At 42.2% G+C, this 16,557-nt stretch overlaps 1 protein-coding gene across 3 annotated transcripts; it reads right to left on the bottom strand.

Annotated features, from left to right (window-relative positions):
• Positions 1–478: 478 nt before the first annotated feature.
• Positions 479–16,478, bottom strand: LOC135499550 (ankyrin repeat and IBR domain-containing protein 1-like). 3 transcript variants are annotated; one of them, XM_064790383.1, is made up of 20 exons: positions 16,461–16,478; positions 15,411–15,747; positions 14,707–14,914; positions 14,182–14,238; positions 13,804–13,929; positions 13,314–13,379; positions 12,842–12,959; positions 12,435–12,607; positions 11,935–12,168; positions 11,378–11,547; positions 10,910–10,998; positions 10,468–10,598; positions 9,829–9,963; positions 9,520–9,606; positions 9,075–9,287; positions 8,731–8,928; positions 8,102–8,273; positions 7,719–7,889; positions 7,077–7,418; positions 479–6,505 (listed from the first exon to the last, which is right to left on the bottom strand). In XM_064790383.1, exons 2-20 carry the CDS (start codon positions 15,596–15,598, stop codon positions 5,304–5,306), a joined length of 4,080 nt encoding a protein of 1,359 aa, XP_064646453.1. In that variant the 5' UTR covers positions 15,599–15,747; positions 16,461–16,478; the 3' UTR covers positions 479–5,303. The 3 variants fall into 3 exon arrangements, with proteins under 3 accessions (XP_064646453.1, XP_064646455.1, XP_064646454.1); XM_064790385.1 differs by having other exon boundaries at positions 7,203–7,418; XM_064790384.1 differs by having other exon boundaries at positions 7,725–7,889.
• Between the last annotated feature and the right edge of the window lie 79 nt (positions 16,479–16,557).

Below are 16,557 nucleotides of genomic sequence, written 5' to 3'. Positions count from 1 at the left end.
GCATGAATGATACCATAGAGTCAGAGAGAGAAATATTCAGAACAATTATGTTGTATTTCAAACACTCAGACATGTGCCAGATTGAATCTAACTGCCCTAGTTAGAAAGCCTCAATCCATTACGAAACCGCATGTTTGTCCGACATTGCCTGTAATTCAGCGATGGGGAAATAGAGGGCAGCAGCTGCAGTGCAACATCTTCGCGGAATGCTAGAAAAAATGCGCGTAAATTGAGTCGTAATGGTGCGCAACCTCTCTATTGTCAGTGGTAAATCAACTTCACATACATGTTACCGTGACACCTTAGAACAGGCCACCTTGAATTCTTTATGGCTTGCGAAATTGAGGCGCAAAGGGAACTGAAGGAGTGCTTAAAAGTCCTTTGACAAAAGCTTCGCACCAAACCATCAATCAGTGAGGAAACCGAGCAACCTGGAGATTCTCAAGAAAGAAAAGAACACAAAACACAATTTCACTTTCATTACAACTTGAAATGTATTTGTACCTCTTTGAACACACTCAATATAAGTAAGAAACATTTAGTATAAAACAAATATTGCGTGCCCCCAAAAAATTTTTAAAAAGGTTTGAAAAACCTGTGAACAAAAGGAGGCGCGTCCTGAATGACTTTTAGTAGTGTCATTTACGCGACACAAAAAGCGACATCATTTCGACAATACACCTTCATCAAATTATTTATCTTTTAAGTGCTCATAAGCCAGCAATCAATGTTGATCTCGCACCCCTTCAAAAACTGTGACATAAGTCTTCTCCACAACAATGAAAAAAGTAACCTAGGATATAGTTCCAAAGTTTATCAATGCTTCATAGTTTAAAGGAGTATGCCGTTTGTAATCACTGGTGCTCCAGGAAAATTGAAATGCAGCTGTATATGAAATGAAGTTCCCATATACAGAGAGATTCCCAACTATTAAACAGATCTAAACAGGATAAGAGAAGAGATTGACAAGCCACACTTTTTTGGACACAACAGCATTACTAGCAAATTCATTACTAGCATATCCCCTGCTAGCCATAGTGAGACATTCCAAATATGCACATAAATGGAGCATTCCATTACGTTTTTCAAGGGGCACGAGCTACATTTGCCAAATATTAGAATCTATCTCAGATAAGTAAATAAATAAATAAATAACATCCAGCTAGCATCATGTTTTGAACATAATGGAAAGTACATGTAGTGGTTTGCATGAAGGGACATTATAAATATACCAAATATGAAATAAAGATATGCTTACAAAGTGCATACTTTTGGTTTGACTTCAAAAATTCAAAGTTGTTCAGGGAGCTGAGGGATACATTTTTCAATTTCTGCTGTCAAATTCAACCCATTTAGAGGAGAAAGGAACAGAAGTCCTACAAAAGTTGGAAATGTCAGGTGCCCGTTCACTTCAAAGGAAAATGAAAGTGCAATAAAATGTGTGGATTGTTGATATGCAGTCTATTTATACCAGCTGTAGAATCAGCGTTATAGCAAACCTTTTAGGCCGAAGTTACATAGACCTCATTCGTTCATTTCCCATGATTCATTTTCCCCCTTTTGCTTTCATTCCTCGGTGAATGCACGGGCTTGTGGCGTGCATTCACCGAGGAATGAAAGAAAAACCTGGAAAGTGACTCGTGGGAAATGAAGGAATGAGGTCTATGTAACTTCAGCCTTAGGTGTTACTGCTTTGACAAGAACTTTTCCCAACTGCAAAGAACAACTGTCTCTGGGATCTGTAACAACTGTCATCAACCTATCGGTAAGGCGCAACATTCTAAAAAACCGATGTGCTTAAGACCACCTGTTACCGGACACATTTGGTATTTTTAAATGTCCCGCCTACACTGTCTGTAATGACCCCTCATACTTAAAGCACTTGGAACATTATCCATTTTCAAAACATCAACATCGCATCCGTGTAATTGTAATTGTAATTCAAGCAGATACATTAAACTGCTGTTGCTAAGCAACCAGGCTATGTTTTCATGGCAACATGTGAACACACTCAATCACAATCTACTCTACACAATAAATACAAGTAGATACCGATACATATCTATTAATACATAATCTAGAAGTTGCCATAGCAACTATTAAATGAAACAAAGTAATGTACTGAAGAACAGGAAATTTTTGCAAAAGCTGATCGATGTGATTTTTTTCTATTCACAAAAATAACCTCCCCGAATGTGTCTATCCCAATAGTTCAATGCCACAAAATTTTCTGTTCTGCAGTAACCATGACTACCAACGGTCAGTCTCCTCAGATTCTGAAGAGGCTAGAAATAGTCCCACTTGAGTATTATAATATAATGCAGAGCCTGCCAATTGACTGATACAATTTTTATAATGTTCTCAAAAATATGATCAGATGCAACAAAGGAAGACAACTGACAGTCCCTTCCAGTTGCCCTTACAGTGTTTTGAGGGGAAATTCTGAATTCAAGCCAGTATCCTTTGACCTCAAAGTTAAAAACTTTTCTGGGAAATCAGTGATATCAATCATGTCTTTGTCAGACAATTAGCATGAAAAAAGGAAATAAAGGACACCCGAGGTTCCCTTATTTTAGGTCTTTTAAGGATTGACCATTTTGGCGAGAATGTGAAACCCTACAGTAATCAGAACTGCTTCAAAATGAAGTGAATGCCCATTTAAAACCTGGGAGGCTGCTCTCTGGAAAACAAAGAACAGACTCTCGCCCTTGAAACTGGCAATCAATTCATTTTAAAGGAGTTCTAATTTTAGGATTTTAAGTACTAGCCAAAATGGCCCACCCTTCACAAAACTAGGCAGAGAGCATTGCCCTCGTGCTACTTCTAAATGTAGAGTTAGATGTTATTTCAAAATATCTGATGGCAGGCAACACACCACAGAAAAAGCCTAATGGCTCAAACCAGAGACAAAATTGGTGACCGAGATGACGTTTGCAAATCAGGAAGTACCACAAATCACACCGACATCCAACAATGCTTACAAGATGTACCATGGACAATACTTTGGTCGAAAACACAATTAAAACTGATGCAAAGTTGAAAAATACTTCTGTACTCGAGCCATATAAAAACTAATTCAGCAAAATTACATACTTTATAAGTAACTTCTATCTTCAATAAAACCAGATATTACCTTCTCAATGCATTACATAATCCAGCATCCAGCTATAGTTAAGTGCTGGTCTCAAGGATTAGCTAAAAAAATGTTGCGTAACATCACTGTTAGTTTCGTTGATTCTATGCATGACCACAAATGCCCGGAGTAACAGTTGCATTTTTCACGGACAGCGCTAATAGCGTAGAGGCATCACGCTAGGTGGTGCTGGCTGTCACATCACTTCACACCAGTGACAGTCAGCGCCCTCATAGCTGGTAGCTGATTGCAGTTCACAGAAACTGCCCCAAAAGTCTGAAATATCTCAAAACCCTATAACACAATTCTGATAGTACTTTCCCTTTCATCATGTTCATATTGATCAAAATTAATATCGTTGTATCATAACCCGTGTTGTGACTTTCTACAGGCTCAACATGGAGGTCAAAACTAACAGTTACACAAGTTATTCATAAACATCAAATCCACAGGACTGAGGCCGGGTTTATGAAGTGTTCGTATTTTCACATGTAACGTTTCATTGTTTATTTGTCATTCGCGACATACTTGTGATACTCCCAGAGAGTGGAGCGTGAATCACGAATGTCCAGGCCAACAGCTGGGGGTAATAATGTGAAGCGCTTTGAGCGACTGAAACCAGTTGGATTTAGCGCTATATAAGTCTCAAGATTATCATTATTATGATAGTACTTTCCCTTTCATCATGTTCATATTGATCAAAATTAATATCGTTGTATCATAACCCATGTTGTGACTTTCTACAGGCTCAACATTGAGGTCAAAACTAACAGTTACACAAGTTATTCATAAACATCAAATCCACAGGACTGAGGCCGGGTTTATGAAGAGTTCGTATTTTCACATGTAACATTTCATTGTTTATTTGTCATTCGCGACATACTTGTGATACTCCCAGAGAGTGGAGCGTGAATCACGAATGTCCAGGCCAACAGCTGGGGGTAATAATGTGAAGCGCTTTGAGCGACTGAAACCAGTTGGATTTAGCGCTATATAAGTCTCAAGATTATCATTATTATGATGATCATTAAGAATAAACAAGTCATTTCCAAGAGTGGACAACATGTGGTTCATTTGTCACTTATACATGTAGCCCCACAACTCGTGCCAGTGATCAGGAGGGCCATTTACAAGGGACCATACCAATCTAGATCGATACGGATGGGTCTGCCGTGTAAACATGCACGAATGTGATCTGGTCTGGTTCAATGTACAAACGTCATTACAAGACTTACATCATTCATGACGTCGTGAGCATTGTGATCTGATCAGACCTGGTCTGATCTGGTGTGGTCCCGTGTAAATTGCCCTAGAGACAGTCGACAAGTGAAGCGTTACAACATGAATCCTACATAAACCGAGCCGAACAGGAATACTTGAGAGAGCACGGCACGAAAAAAATAAATCAATTCAAGAAAATGTCCACACGCAATGAACAAGGACAACAATATTTCATTTCGTTTACACACTAACACTACAATGTAACACAGCTAAGATTCATGGGCACTTTTTTCTGAAAATTGCACTACCCAATATCAGGTCATTTTAAAATGTTCACATGATTTCGAGAGTCGATAATACATTTTAAGATCAATTAAGTGCATGAGAATAATGCTTGGAAAACTGTAAGCGGCTTAACTTCAACAAGCCATGTTTTTTTTAAGATTTCGCAAATAACCTAGATTTGCAAAAATAAAATTGCAAATTTTTCTTTTTTTTGTTTGGGAAAACCGAAGGAAATTTCGTTACCTGCAAAAGTACAAAATGTGAATATAATAATCATTTTCAGAAGTTTTTGTAAAAAATATTTGCCAGTTTACAGAATCCCATGCCAATTTATCCCAAGCACTTGTGAACACCTTTGGGTGCCAGTGGTCCACAAACATATTGGATTGGTGCCTAGAGATTCGAAAAGAAATAATCGCTAAAAATTTTATGAAATAGATTCGGCAAGATCTTAGCTTTTGGATATTCACTGACGCCAGATTACACCTCTCTGTTGATTTTCTTGTACTTTTCAATGAAAAAAAGCGCTTTTTTAAAAGCTTTCCAAAATACCAGATTTTTCAATTCCTCACAACCTATAATATCGACAACACTAGGCACCCAAGGTGTTGATATATATTCCTATATGAATTGTACAAGTATCCCGGCCAGCATAAGGCAAACATTACACAAACACAGCACCAGGGAAGTTATCGCTGTCATCGTCATCGTCGTCATGACTTCGCCGCCTGCTCATGCTCGGTGGCCGCGGGCTACGAGTGCGAGGACTACGCTGCGGTGAGTGATCCCACTGCTCAACGATAGTAGCGCCATCTTTATTCGACATATCGTAAAACACCTCATTCTCATCATCCTGCGGTAAAATGAGTTTCTTCAGCATCGCTTCGACATTTGATTCCTTGTGTGCAGCTTTGGCTTGTGGTGGTGGTGGAGGGGGTGGCGGGGGCATACGGTTCGAATCGACACGCGGCACCCAGATATCACTCGTATCCGGTTCATAACCGGTATAAGAGTAACACTTCCACTCACGACCTTTCGTCTGCTGAGTCCGGCGCGGCGTGCAGTGTAGCGATCCCTCGCTGAGATCAGAATACCGTTGTCTACCGATATTTGATTTCCCCTGGTCCTCGGCATGGCTGGTGCTATGACGCCTGTACAGCATCTGGTGTTTGTCCTCCTCTTTGCGTTGACGGCGTAGTGTGACCGCTTCATTTTTGTTTTTCTTACCCACATTGTCGAACTTGAGTGATATCTGCTCGGGGCAGACCGATCGTGGCTCTTTCTCTTTGGAGCGCCGTATCTGATTCTCAGATGTCAGATTAACAGACTTGCCAGAGTTCCTCTCATTCCGAGCAAATATATCACTGAATGTTTTGTTTTTGAAGTCTTCCGTTTTGTCGCGATCTGATGATGAGATATTCGCCACGGACAAGTCCTTGATTGGTCCAAACTGTGAACTTCCTATGGCACTTGGTACGAACGAGGTTTCCAACATGGCCGAAGGCTCCATTGATAGTAATTTCTGCGATGGCGATTGATTTGGTTCATAGCCACCAGTGGCGCCACCGCAGGCTCCTAAATAATCACTTTTCTCTCCTTCGAACATTGGAGAGGGAGTCCGGGCTAAGCGGGGTGCACGTATACACAAATTCGTGTCAGGGGATTGGTCCACTACACACTCATTGTTTTTATTTGAACTTTTCACACCAGACGCACGGATCTTAGCATTGTTGCATGATTCTATCACGTCTGTAGGCACCTTAGGTAAGTCACATGATATATCCGATTGTTTTGATTGGTCAGTTTCCCCATCTGGTGTCTCTTTGAGAGATAGTTCTATGGCGAGTTTAAGTTCCTTGTCCTCTTCTGTAAAAGATGGTAAAAAACAACTGAGTTAGATATGGTCCAACCAACTTCGCACAATAATGTACAGTAGAACCTCTCTATCAAGGTCACCCTCAGTGCTGTCCTTAATAAAGAGGTGTCCTTATTAGATAGGTCAAATTGAATGGAAACAACCAATTTGGGACCAAAAGTAGCGTCCTTAATAGATAAGTTGTCCTTAATAGAGAGGTGTCCGCTAAGGGAGGTTCCACTGTACAATCAAATAAATATGTACACCAACTTTCAATAATTCAGAGGCTTTAAAGTTGGGGAATACACTTGTAATTTCCTCCTCCTTTGAATGTTATACCTGTGAAGTCAATATCAATTCCCGAGGTCAATTTTACTGAACCTGGCCTGGCCACACTTGAAACAATCCCTCGAGGACTTAGAATCGGTGCTACGATCGGCAAAAGTTTGAACATGCGGTCCAGATTTTGTATTCAGTTACGCACATACATGAATGTATTCTTTGGAATTCACATTCATGCGAGTGCATAACTTCGGTCGGTGAGGTATAGACATCACTTTGGTTAGTTATGTCATAACTTACCAGGGGGCGCAGGGGTCGGTTCCGCTATCATTGACAACCGAGAGAGTATGAGTGCCCGCTGAAAGTCAGTATCCATTTCCTCTAACTGCTCCTCGACAGATCGGGGACGTTGTTTCGGCGACTTACCACCAGGGGTCATGGAGGGACCAGCCTCCAGGAAGTCCTTGGCCCCAGTTGGGGGAGTGGGTGGCAGGGGAGTGGGCTCGTCAACGGGTGCTGGGAGTTGTCCCGGTAGAGCAGCCGAGATCCCACCCATCTCGCGGATGAACTGCAGTCGCGACATCTCCATTGCCCGAAGCAAATCCATCTGGTAATCTGTGAAGTACTCGGCCGGGTCTGCGTCTGAAAATTGAGCAGCCTTATTGAGCGAAACGCCTTAGAACTTGTAAACATTAGTTCTGGAGATGAACTTTTACTGCAACATAGAAGTCCTCAGCATTAGTTATCATATGGATGTCTCCATTCTATCTGCCTAGTTTTACATCTGAAAATTGAGCAGATATATTAGGCAAAGCCGAAGAGTTTGTAAACAATGCTTGTGGAGGTCAACTTTGCAGGGCGCTGCTTGGCGCCAGACCATTGTGACAGAAAAACAAATGTAGACGAAGACAAAACACGTAAAAATTTGCAGTACGGCCTTACCAGTACCCTGATGAGATGGCGAGTTCTTATCCGAGTCGCCTTCGCTTTCCGATCGATCCAGGCGATCGAGTTTCATACAGCGTAAACTGCAGTGATCATGTGGTGCGCCCGTCCTCGGGTTCTGGGCGCGCGGTTTCATGCAACCTCGCCTCACACAACCGCCAACCATGGCTAGAAAAGAGACTTGAGATATAGGAATTTCTGCCGTTAAAGACTTCTTTCGATGCTCACATCTTCAAGAGAGAAGTGAAAGACAACAGTCAAGTTTATAAGAAGTGAACATGTTAAAAAAAACCCCCGATTTTGATGATTGGAGCATAGGGACACATTATAAAGAGTACAACATAAGAAAGTGAAACTTCCAACACTCTAATTATACTTACCACTGGCAGGTGGCGTCCCGAGCTGTTCAGAGTCGGAGTCGTCTTCGCTATCATCAACAGGCCAATCAAGATATGCAGCGACGTTGGTATGTCGACCTGATTTGTCCTTGACCCAAGGGTTATTGGGGTCAATATCCTGGATCGATGCCAGCAGGGCTTTCCTTAGATCCTCCTGGAATGACAACCTCGAGTCAGACATATTTCCCTAAAGCAGGGTCCCGTCGTTAGAAAGCATGTTAGCTCACAACATCATACTGACCTGTTGTTTCATGTTCATCAATGCACATGTAAGATCATGTCAACAGGATGTTATGAGCGAAAGTGCTTTCTAAAACCGGGCCCTTGATTTCTTTATCATGCTGACATGTTGTTACATGTGCATTGATGAACATGAAACAACATGTCAGCATGATGTTATAAGCTAACATGCTTTCTAACAACCAGGCCTATTCAACCACCGACTGGATGTGATACACTCTACCCCATACCAGGACTCACAACTAATTAACGAAAAGCTGACACTAACGCACAATTACCAAAGTCATGCATAGAGTTTTGGGACACGCTGTATTCATTAAAGACCATAGCAAAAGTGGTTTGGACAAAAGAAAGCCTATCGCAACACTCACATCCAGGTCCTTCCTCCTCTTCTTCCTAAAGTTTGGCGAGGTATCCGGAGGGATTAACCCCTTACTGATGGCCGTCACGAACTCGTGGCGTTTACGCTGGACCAGGTTTGACGTCTGTATGATGCGACCACGAGGGGTCCGGAGATACGGCCGGGCGATCATTTGTGAGAGACTCTCCAAGCACTCTTCAAGTTCAGTCTGAAAGTAAAAAGCATTATTGTGAGAACTAAATCACAATTCTCTTCTATCTTTCTATTCTATTCTACTCCGAGCAGGAAAGAATCATGGCATACCAAGAAGTAGAGCAAAGACGTTTAATTTGAATTTCATTTAGATATACTTGCCTGCATGAATTCAAATATCGTTTTCTTGTACCCGGAGTCGTCAAGGTAGAACCCATAGATGTACGAACATTTCAATACGCGTCTCGCCTTCAGCAATTGTCTGACGGCATCTTCTACAAACTTGGTCTCGGTGTTGGCCGTCTCTGGGTCCGTGACGGCTCTAGCGAGTATCATCATCTTCTCCTTGGCTGTGCTCAGTAGAGGTTCTTCAAGCTGGAGAGAAAGTGGGATGGTGTGAGCAAGGTTCCAGAACGGAAAAAAAATACAAGTATGAAAAGGATGATTTGGAAACTACACCTTGATGACATGTACAACAACAAGAGTGAGGTCAGGAGCCCAGTCAGGGACAAGGCATCCCCTCCTTAGCCCTTATCAGTAGTGGTAGGCCTGGGCTGCAGCTGGCAATTTTGATTGAAGAGATAATCCCAAACCTCACGCTACTGACCTTGTAACTGTGTTCATGATTCTTGTATCTTGAATAATAGTGCATGAAGCGATTCAGTTCCTGCATCCGACGGTTCTTGGCCTCAGCCTAAAAACAAAACAAAATTTGGTGGTTTACTGTTTCGCCAAAGGCACAGAGCATTGCTCAGAACTGTCTTACATTCTTGGAATTCAGACCCGACGCCAAAAATTCGTCCAAAGATAAACAAATTATGGGCCTCCTTATTACACCACTATCCCTGTGGAGGTGGTGGTAGATACTAAAAGGACCAGTTGCAAATCAAGAGACTCAAAAACCATATTTTTTTACCTCCGACTTGAGTTCACATGAGTCCTCCTCATTCCTCTTGACCACCTCGTAGCGATTGCAGCGGAAATATCCTCCCGTAGCTGAGCTGTGTTTCTTCCAGGCCTCCAGGCACACCCAGCAGAAATCATGCTTGCACTGAAATCGACAAAAACGGTTGAAAAGAAACAGTAAAACCAGAACAAAGATTAGATAACCGCGCACGCATCGCATGTGGGATTACGTTAAAACGCCACAGGATGTTACCACCTTTTTATGGCTGTACTACAGAACTAGACCTGTGCAGTAGGTCTCTTAATTAACCTACACTAATTAACCTACACTAATTAACCTACGCTACGCTACGCTACGCTACGCTACACTTTCACTACACTACACTTTCACTACACTACACTACACTACACTACACTACACTACACTTTCACTACACTACACTTTCACTACACTACACTACACTACACTACACTTCACTACACTACACTACACTACACTACACTACACTACACTACACTACACTACACTACACTACACTACACTACACTACACTACACTACACTTCACTACACTTCACTACACTACACTTTCACTACAAAGATTTTTTCCACGATTTCGTCCAGAAATTGGACAAAAGCCTGTACGTACCTTAGAACACTTCATGTGGTTACATCCCTCATTCTTCTGTATTGGAGACTTGCAGTTGGGGCATGGTTTAGAGTTGGTCACCAGCCATAGGTAGTTGGCAGCATGCTCCGTCTCTTCTTCAGTGTTGGTCACTAGGAAGTTGGGGCAAAATACATTAAAGGAGGCAACTCGAGGAGTTTCAGGGTTTAGCGTGTTGATGCACCACAATAAGGTCATGGTTTTGGCATGGTTCAGAGATGATGACAAGGCAGAGATCATTGTGGCAGGCTCGGTTTCCCCCAGTGGGTTGGTCACTCAAAACATGAGAGAAAAATGCACTTGTCTCCAAATATTTCATGAGTCTAAGCAAATTATTTAGTAGGAATTACATAAGTATCAAATACTAATTTTATGAAAGTTAAGCAGGGAGATATTTGGAGAACTTCTGATGACGGAGACTTACATTCCTCTGGCTTGACCTCCTGTATCTTCTCAAACCATTTGTTCCAGTGTTCACAACTGCATGGTTCATGGGCGTCACCAAGGCATTCCCTAAAATACACAACAATGAAACAATTTAAGTAAGTTAAAATGTTGCTGGCAAAGGTCAGCGCTACATATACAGGGTGACCAAAAAAATGTGCAACCCATGAAAATGTTAATGAAATTAACTATCACCAAGGTTTCAACTCCAGCTTTTTTTGACATTATCTTTAGCCCTTGCATGACCTTCACACAAAGTTCCACGCCCGGGAGTCAAACAGCCTTTGTGGTACACGATTAACAGAAAATAGTAAAAATTAGGAAAACCACATTTTAAGCACAGTCATGAACAAGGTGTGAAATAAGGCACCTGATTCATAAGTCAAAGTTTTTAAAATTCAAAAAAGATTTTTTTTCATAATTTTTTTTGCAAGAACAGTGGACTCACCAACAAAAATAATGTCCATTGCCACAGTCAACCGCATGTGATGTGTCACCGGACATCCTCATTCCCGTTATTCCAGTCGGCGATGTTGTCTCATTCTCAGGCAGCCGGACGGCCCGGCCACAAGCGGGATACGGACACCATTTGATGTTAGGGTTACTGTCAACAAAAGCCTGCAAAACAAAATGCATGACATGTTTATTTTTGTGTCAACAAAGCCCTGGCGTGGTGTATTAAAGTAAACATGCAGACAGACAGACAACTGAATCGTTAAACATATTAACTGTGCCTTGATCTCTCTTGATCAAAATAGTCTTCATGGACCCTAATATCTTCTTCTATCAAAAGTGCCCTTCATTAACGAGTGACTAAATTGCGATGATCTGCAATATTATCTTCCCATGCAACAAAAATCGCTCATTTGCACTGACGTTGCAGGATCATTGGAATCGAACAATATCAAAAAATGTCTTCAAATACTCTTCTGCCCACAAATGTGGGAGGTGCAAGTTTTCTGCAGAAGTTCATTTACCAAATGGGACTTTCTAAAATGTTCCTACCTTTATATCAAACTGTAGGTACCTCCTGGCCATGTCACGTGACACAACCGTCTCAATCAGCTCGACCGGCACGAGTTTGCCGCAATCAAACGCCGGACACATGATATTGTGAATTTCGCCTTCCTGTATTTTACCATTCAGGTATCGCTCCCAGCATCCCCGGCAGAACTGGTGGTCACATGACATGTCGACTGGTTCCTCCGTGCCAGGGATGAGACTCGCGCAGATGTCGCACTAAAAGGGAAGGTCAAGGTCATAAGGGAAGGTCGAGGTCATAAAGGAAGGTCGAGGTCACAAGGGAAGGACATAAACATGTGAAGGTTGTCCCATTCAAGTGGTGATGGAACTACAATATCAATTCTACATGTAATCATTGGCAACAACGCTGCTTAATCGATGAAAATACGATGTCAAGATAGCACGCTTTAAGTTTTTTGGGCGTGGTTTTCCATCTCGCACCTGGCCACACAACCTCACTCACGATCAGCTTAAACACTTACCACAATCTCCATATGACCCATGCTTCGATTCTGTAAACTCAGCTCCGCATGATGAAGCTCGGAAAGCCCGGGTTTCTCCACGAAGATACTGGGGGGCGGTGTCACACCACACTTCTCACAACACGCGATGGCATCTTCCATCCAAGCCTCGAGGAGTTGCTCTCGGGACCATTCTGTGGAAAATTAAAAAAATTATGACTTTTCACAGGTCTCAATAAGCATACCCTAGTGACCATGAACTGCGCCTTGCAAAAAACATGGGGCACATAGATCTCATGACATGACTCATGGGAAGCTGTTGGAACTTGTCAGCATGACTCTTCCATCTGTAATGTGGCCTCTTCGATGCCCGTCGGCGTGTTTTATCGAAAAACAAACTGAGAAGATTGAACATGTAAATCACGAACCATAGTTCCTCAGTAAGGCCTCGGCTGTGAACAGCGGCACCCTCAGCATGTCTGAGGTCTCCACAAGGAGCTGGTCCTTGGCCTCCTGCAGATCCTGTGCCCGCAACCCACTGTATGCCTGCAAAATGAAAAGTGTCAGGACTTAGGCCAGAAGGGGAGTGGAGCCATCAGTGTTTTCGTTTTAAGTTTTTAGGTTTTAGAGGGGTGCCAATCGGGGTTTTGGAGTCAAGACATCTTGACCCGCTAAATGAGTCGGTTGCAACAAGAACCCGTCCAAGGGTTTCCCTTGTGTTATATGAGATGATAAACGGAACGCGTGACCTAAAACACTCGTTCAAAATCTCTCTCCCTCTTGAGCAAAAACTTGTTGCTGAAGGCCCTCAACAGCCCCCAATCTGCCCCTTGTTTTTGTATAAGTAAACGTCTCATTTTGTATACGACACATGCAGCAGCACTCAAAAGGACACCTTACCTCTTGATTATTGATTTCATCAATCAAAGCATCTATATCTTCATCCTGTTCACCATTGTTGTCATTCTGTAACAAAGACGGATTTAAGATGAATAAAAGTGTTTTTTATGGCACTATTCACTGTATCATCTACTGTCTCAAAGTGCTTTACAATGGCAAACATTACTACCCAGCCTATCCAGTAACCTTTCTGGAGAACCAAGGGCAGCCACAATCAAGTGTACGCAAGGACACTTCAGGCAACTACAAAGAGCTACAAAGTGGCACCGAAAAGATGTCGAATTTGGGACCTCCCGATCACAAGGCCAACACTCACCCGTGGTGCCACCCCTCTATCACTTGAGTATACCGGGACCGACAGGCATCTGAGTTGTTCTGAGATGTATTGGAAAATGCACACAAAGGTTTTACAAAATTTCAACGTATTATCTTTAGCACTACAAGTACTGGCTTGGCATTTCCTCAAGACACACCTCATTAGAGTACTTACACTAAACACCATCTTGGATTCCAGGTAAAGTGCAATGTTGCTATGTGTACATTTCTCGGCGCAGTCACAGGGCGTCTGACGCTGGGCGTTCTCCACAAACAAGGGTCCCTGGTACGCGACGAGCAGCTGGAAGAGTGAGAAACATTTACAATAAGGCACTTTACTGCCAAAAGGTGGCAGTGATAACCTAATTGACAATAGAGTACAGAACCTATTGGGGATGAAATTGACAAGGGCTGGAAATGGCCAGCGGAGAACGATTGAGTACAGTATTGAATGGACTTCAAAGGTTAAAGGGTTATGCAATGAGCAACCTACTGTAAATGCTGGACTATCTTACTCGAATTTTACACTATTTTGTTTGTTTACTTTACTTACCTCTACACATCTCGTCAAGCCAGACGCAGCGGCATAATGGAGGGCCGTGTTCATTTTCTACAAAAATGATAAAGATTTTATAAAAAATCCAACAATTCATCATCTACCGAAGTGCAGTATTGGACCTAGAAAGACAGCCCCTTGTCGTTCATGCTTTATGGAATCCAGGATGAGTTCTGCCCTGATGATCCCTTTGCGACTTCAAGAGCAATAGCTCATCCAAGACTGCAGTCTTAGGAGTACAGATGGGTACCAGGCTTCCCTGGGAAGTAATCTGTGATGGACCAGCACCCTATTCAGAGGGACTGATGCTCATAGTCCTTTATGCTTTATGGAATCCAGGATGAGCTCTGGCCTGATAAGCCGTTCACGACTCGGGCAAAAGCTCATCCTAGCCAGCAGACTTAAACTGTTTAACTGTTGACAACAAATCAGATAAGGGAACTATTCATTATATCATGAAACTGATTTTCACAACTGGATGTCATAACTAAAATGCAACAAAGAAGATTCATTCCTCCCTACCTCGTCTTGAGCCCCGATGTCTATCTTCTCCACGTCGCCCTCTTTCAGCGTCGCTCCCCGCCATTGCAGAATCAAAGTGAGGCACTCAAGTCGACGCTGTTGAACCGTGAACGAACGAGTGTTTGCCACCATGCACACGGAGTGGAGGGAGGTCTCATTGCGTGTGTTCTTCTTGTTAGGGTTACCGCCAAGTTCGTAGAGAAATATCCTGGAATTTAAACGCCATAGAGTTGGAGTATTCTCAATTTTTTTACATAAATAATTTTCCAAGTCTGTTCTGGTCTCTACACCATTGCATATTTTAGTGCAGTATTTGCCAATTCAAATATCCAACTGTACTTGGTATTGTGATTTGTGATCAGTCAATTCATGATCAGTACCTGAATTATTGAGTATGATGAGCAACTGGTGTCGTGTTACGCCGTTCTAAATAAACTGGATTGACCTGATTTATCAAGTTTGACTGCAGCACATGACGGGATGGCATCCACGAGAATACCGTACTAGTGAGTTTACTTAGTAATTCAAGTAGAGAACTGAATTTGGCCTCTATAGCAGGACATCTGATTTATTGAGGACAGCATTTGTCAGCCCCAAGAAAAATGGATGGGTCAATGAATGGAACCAAGATGATTAATCCCTGTTATAGATCTACCTTTCCTTGTGTAAAATTGTTCCCAATTACTTGGGCTCATGATGCCTACCTTAGTAACGACTTCATAGCATGTCTGGCCGCGAAGTGAAGCGGCGTATCGTGACAATACGATTCACCATAGGACAGATTAGGATCCAGCGCCTTACGAAGGTCCGAGTTGTTATTGTACAATTGCAATGCCGCATACTCATCGCCATGTTGTAAGTGTTTACGAAATTTCGACGACGAACTTCCCATTTTCTTTAAATCTATTCAGAGCCAGAGGTACTGATTGGTAGATTTTTAAGTCTTTATCTGATAAGTCGATAAGTGGTGTATTTGATCGTCGCTATCACATGGCTGGTTTTGTGCGGTTGACGTGTCTTGCTTTGGAGGTAGTTCCAGATCTGAATAAGAAAAGGGGTTAAAGATTTACAATGCCTGATCGGCAATGACTTACAATTTCCCAAAAGTTGTGATCATTTTCAAATGTCATAACCTGAAGGGGAAGCCTGGGGGGATGGCTTCCCTCGGTACATCCTCAGGTTGGGTTCTACAATTCCGCCTTGTTGTCTGTGTAGTAATCCCTTAGACACGTTGCCAAAAAGCCAAAATAATGACCAAATGACAGAACACACAATTCAGCTACTGCGATTAAAACATCAAACCAGTGAGAGCTGTCGTAGCCAAAAGAAACCTAACCTATATTTCGGCACAATCTGACAATGAACCAAAGAGTAGGCCTGTGTGGTCATGCGACTTCTTATGTCCTTTCACTTTTGGCTAACAAATCACAAGTCAGTGTTCAAATATGACAGAAACAACAGGCCAAACGAAAGACCAAGTGACGTGAAAGCCACCACTAACTCCGTGACAAAGGGGTCCGTTCCTACACTACATTCTATACATTGTTTCCCCATACTGTACACACACACACAAAAGCCTTTATTTGTTTATACCATTCGGGGCTTTGTAGTATCTTTTTGATTGGGCTGATCACAAATCCTTTCGCTGGGATATAGAGATTACATGCAGATGAACATATTAAGACGTTAATGAATAAAAAAATCTCATTAATTGTCACACAAAATTAATTTTCTTCTCTGATTGTTTTTTTCACCTGGGTCATTCTCTAAACATCTTGAACAGTGCATGTTGGGTAATTGCTACGCCATCTTCAGGATGTCTGAAAAACTGCAACTCTTCAGCTGACGTCA

This window comes from Lineus longissimus, chromosome 15 (assembly GCF_910592395.1).
Source record: "Lineus longissimus chromosome 15, tnLinLong1.2, whole genome shotgun sequence".
Classification (NCBI taxonomy): Eukaryota; Metazoa; Nemertea; class Pilidiophora; order Heteronemertea; family Lineidae; genus Lineus; species Lineus longissimus.
This window is presented reverse-complemented; position numbering and strand designations above follow the sequence as displayed.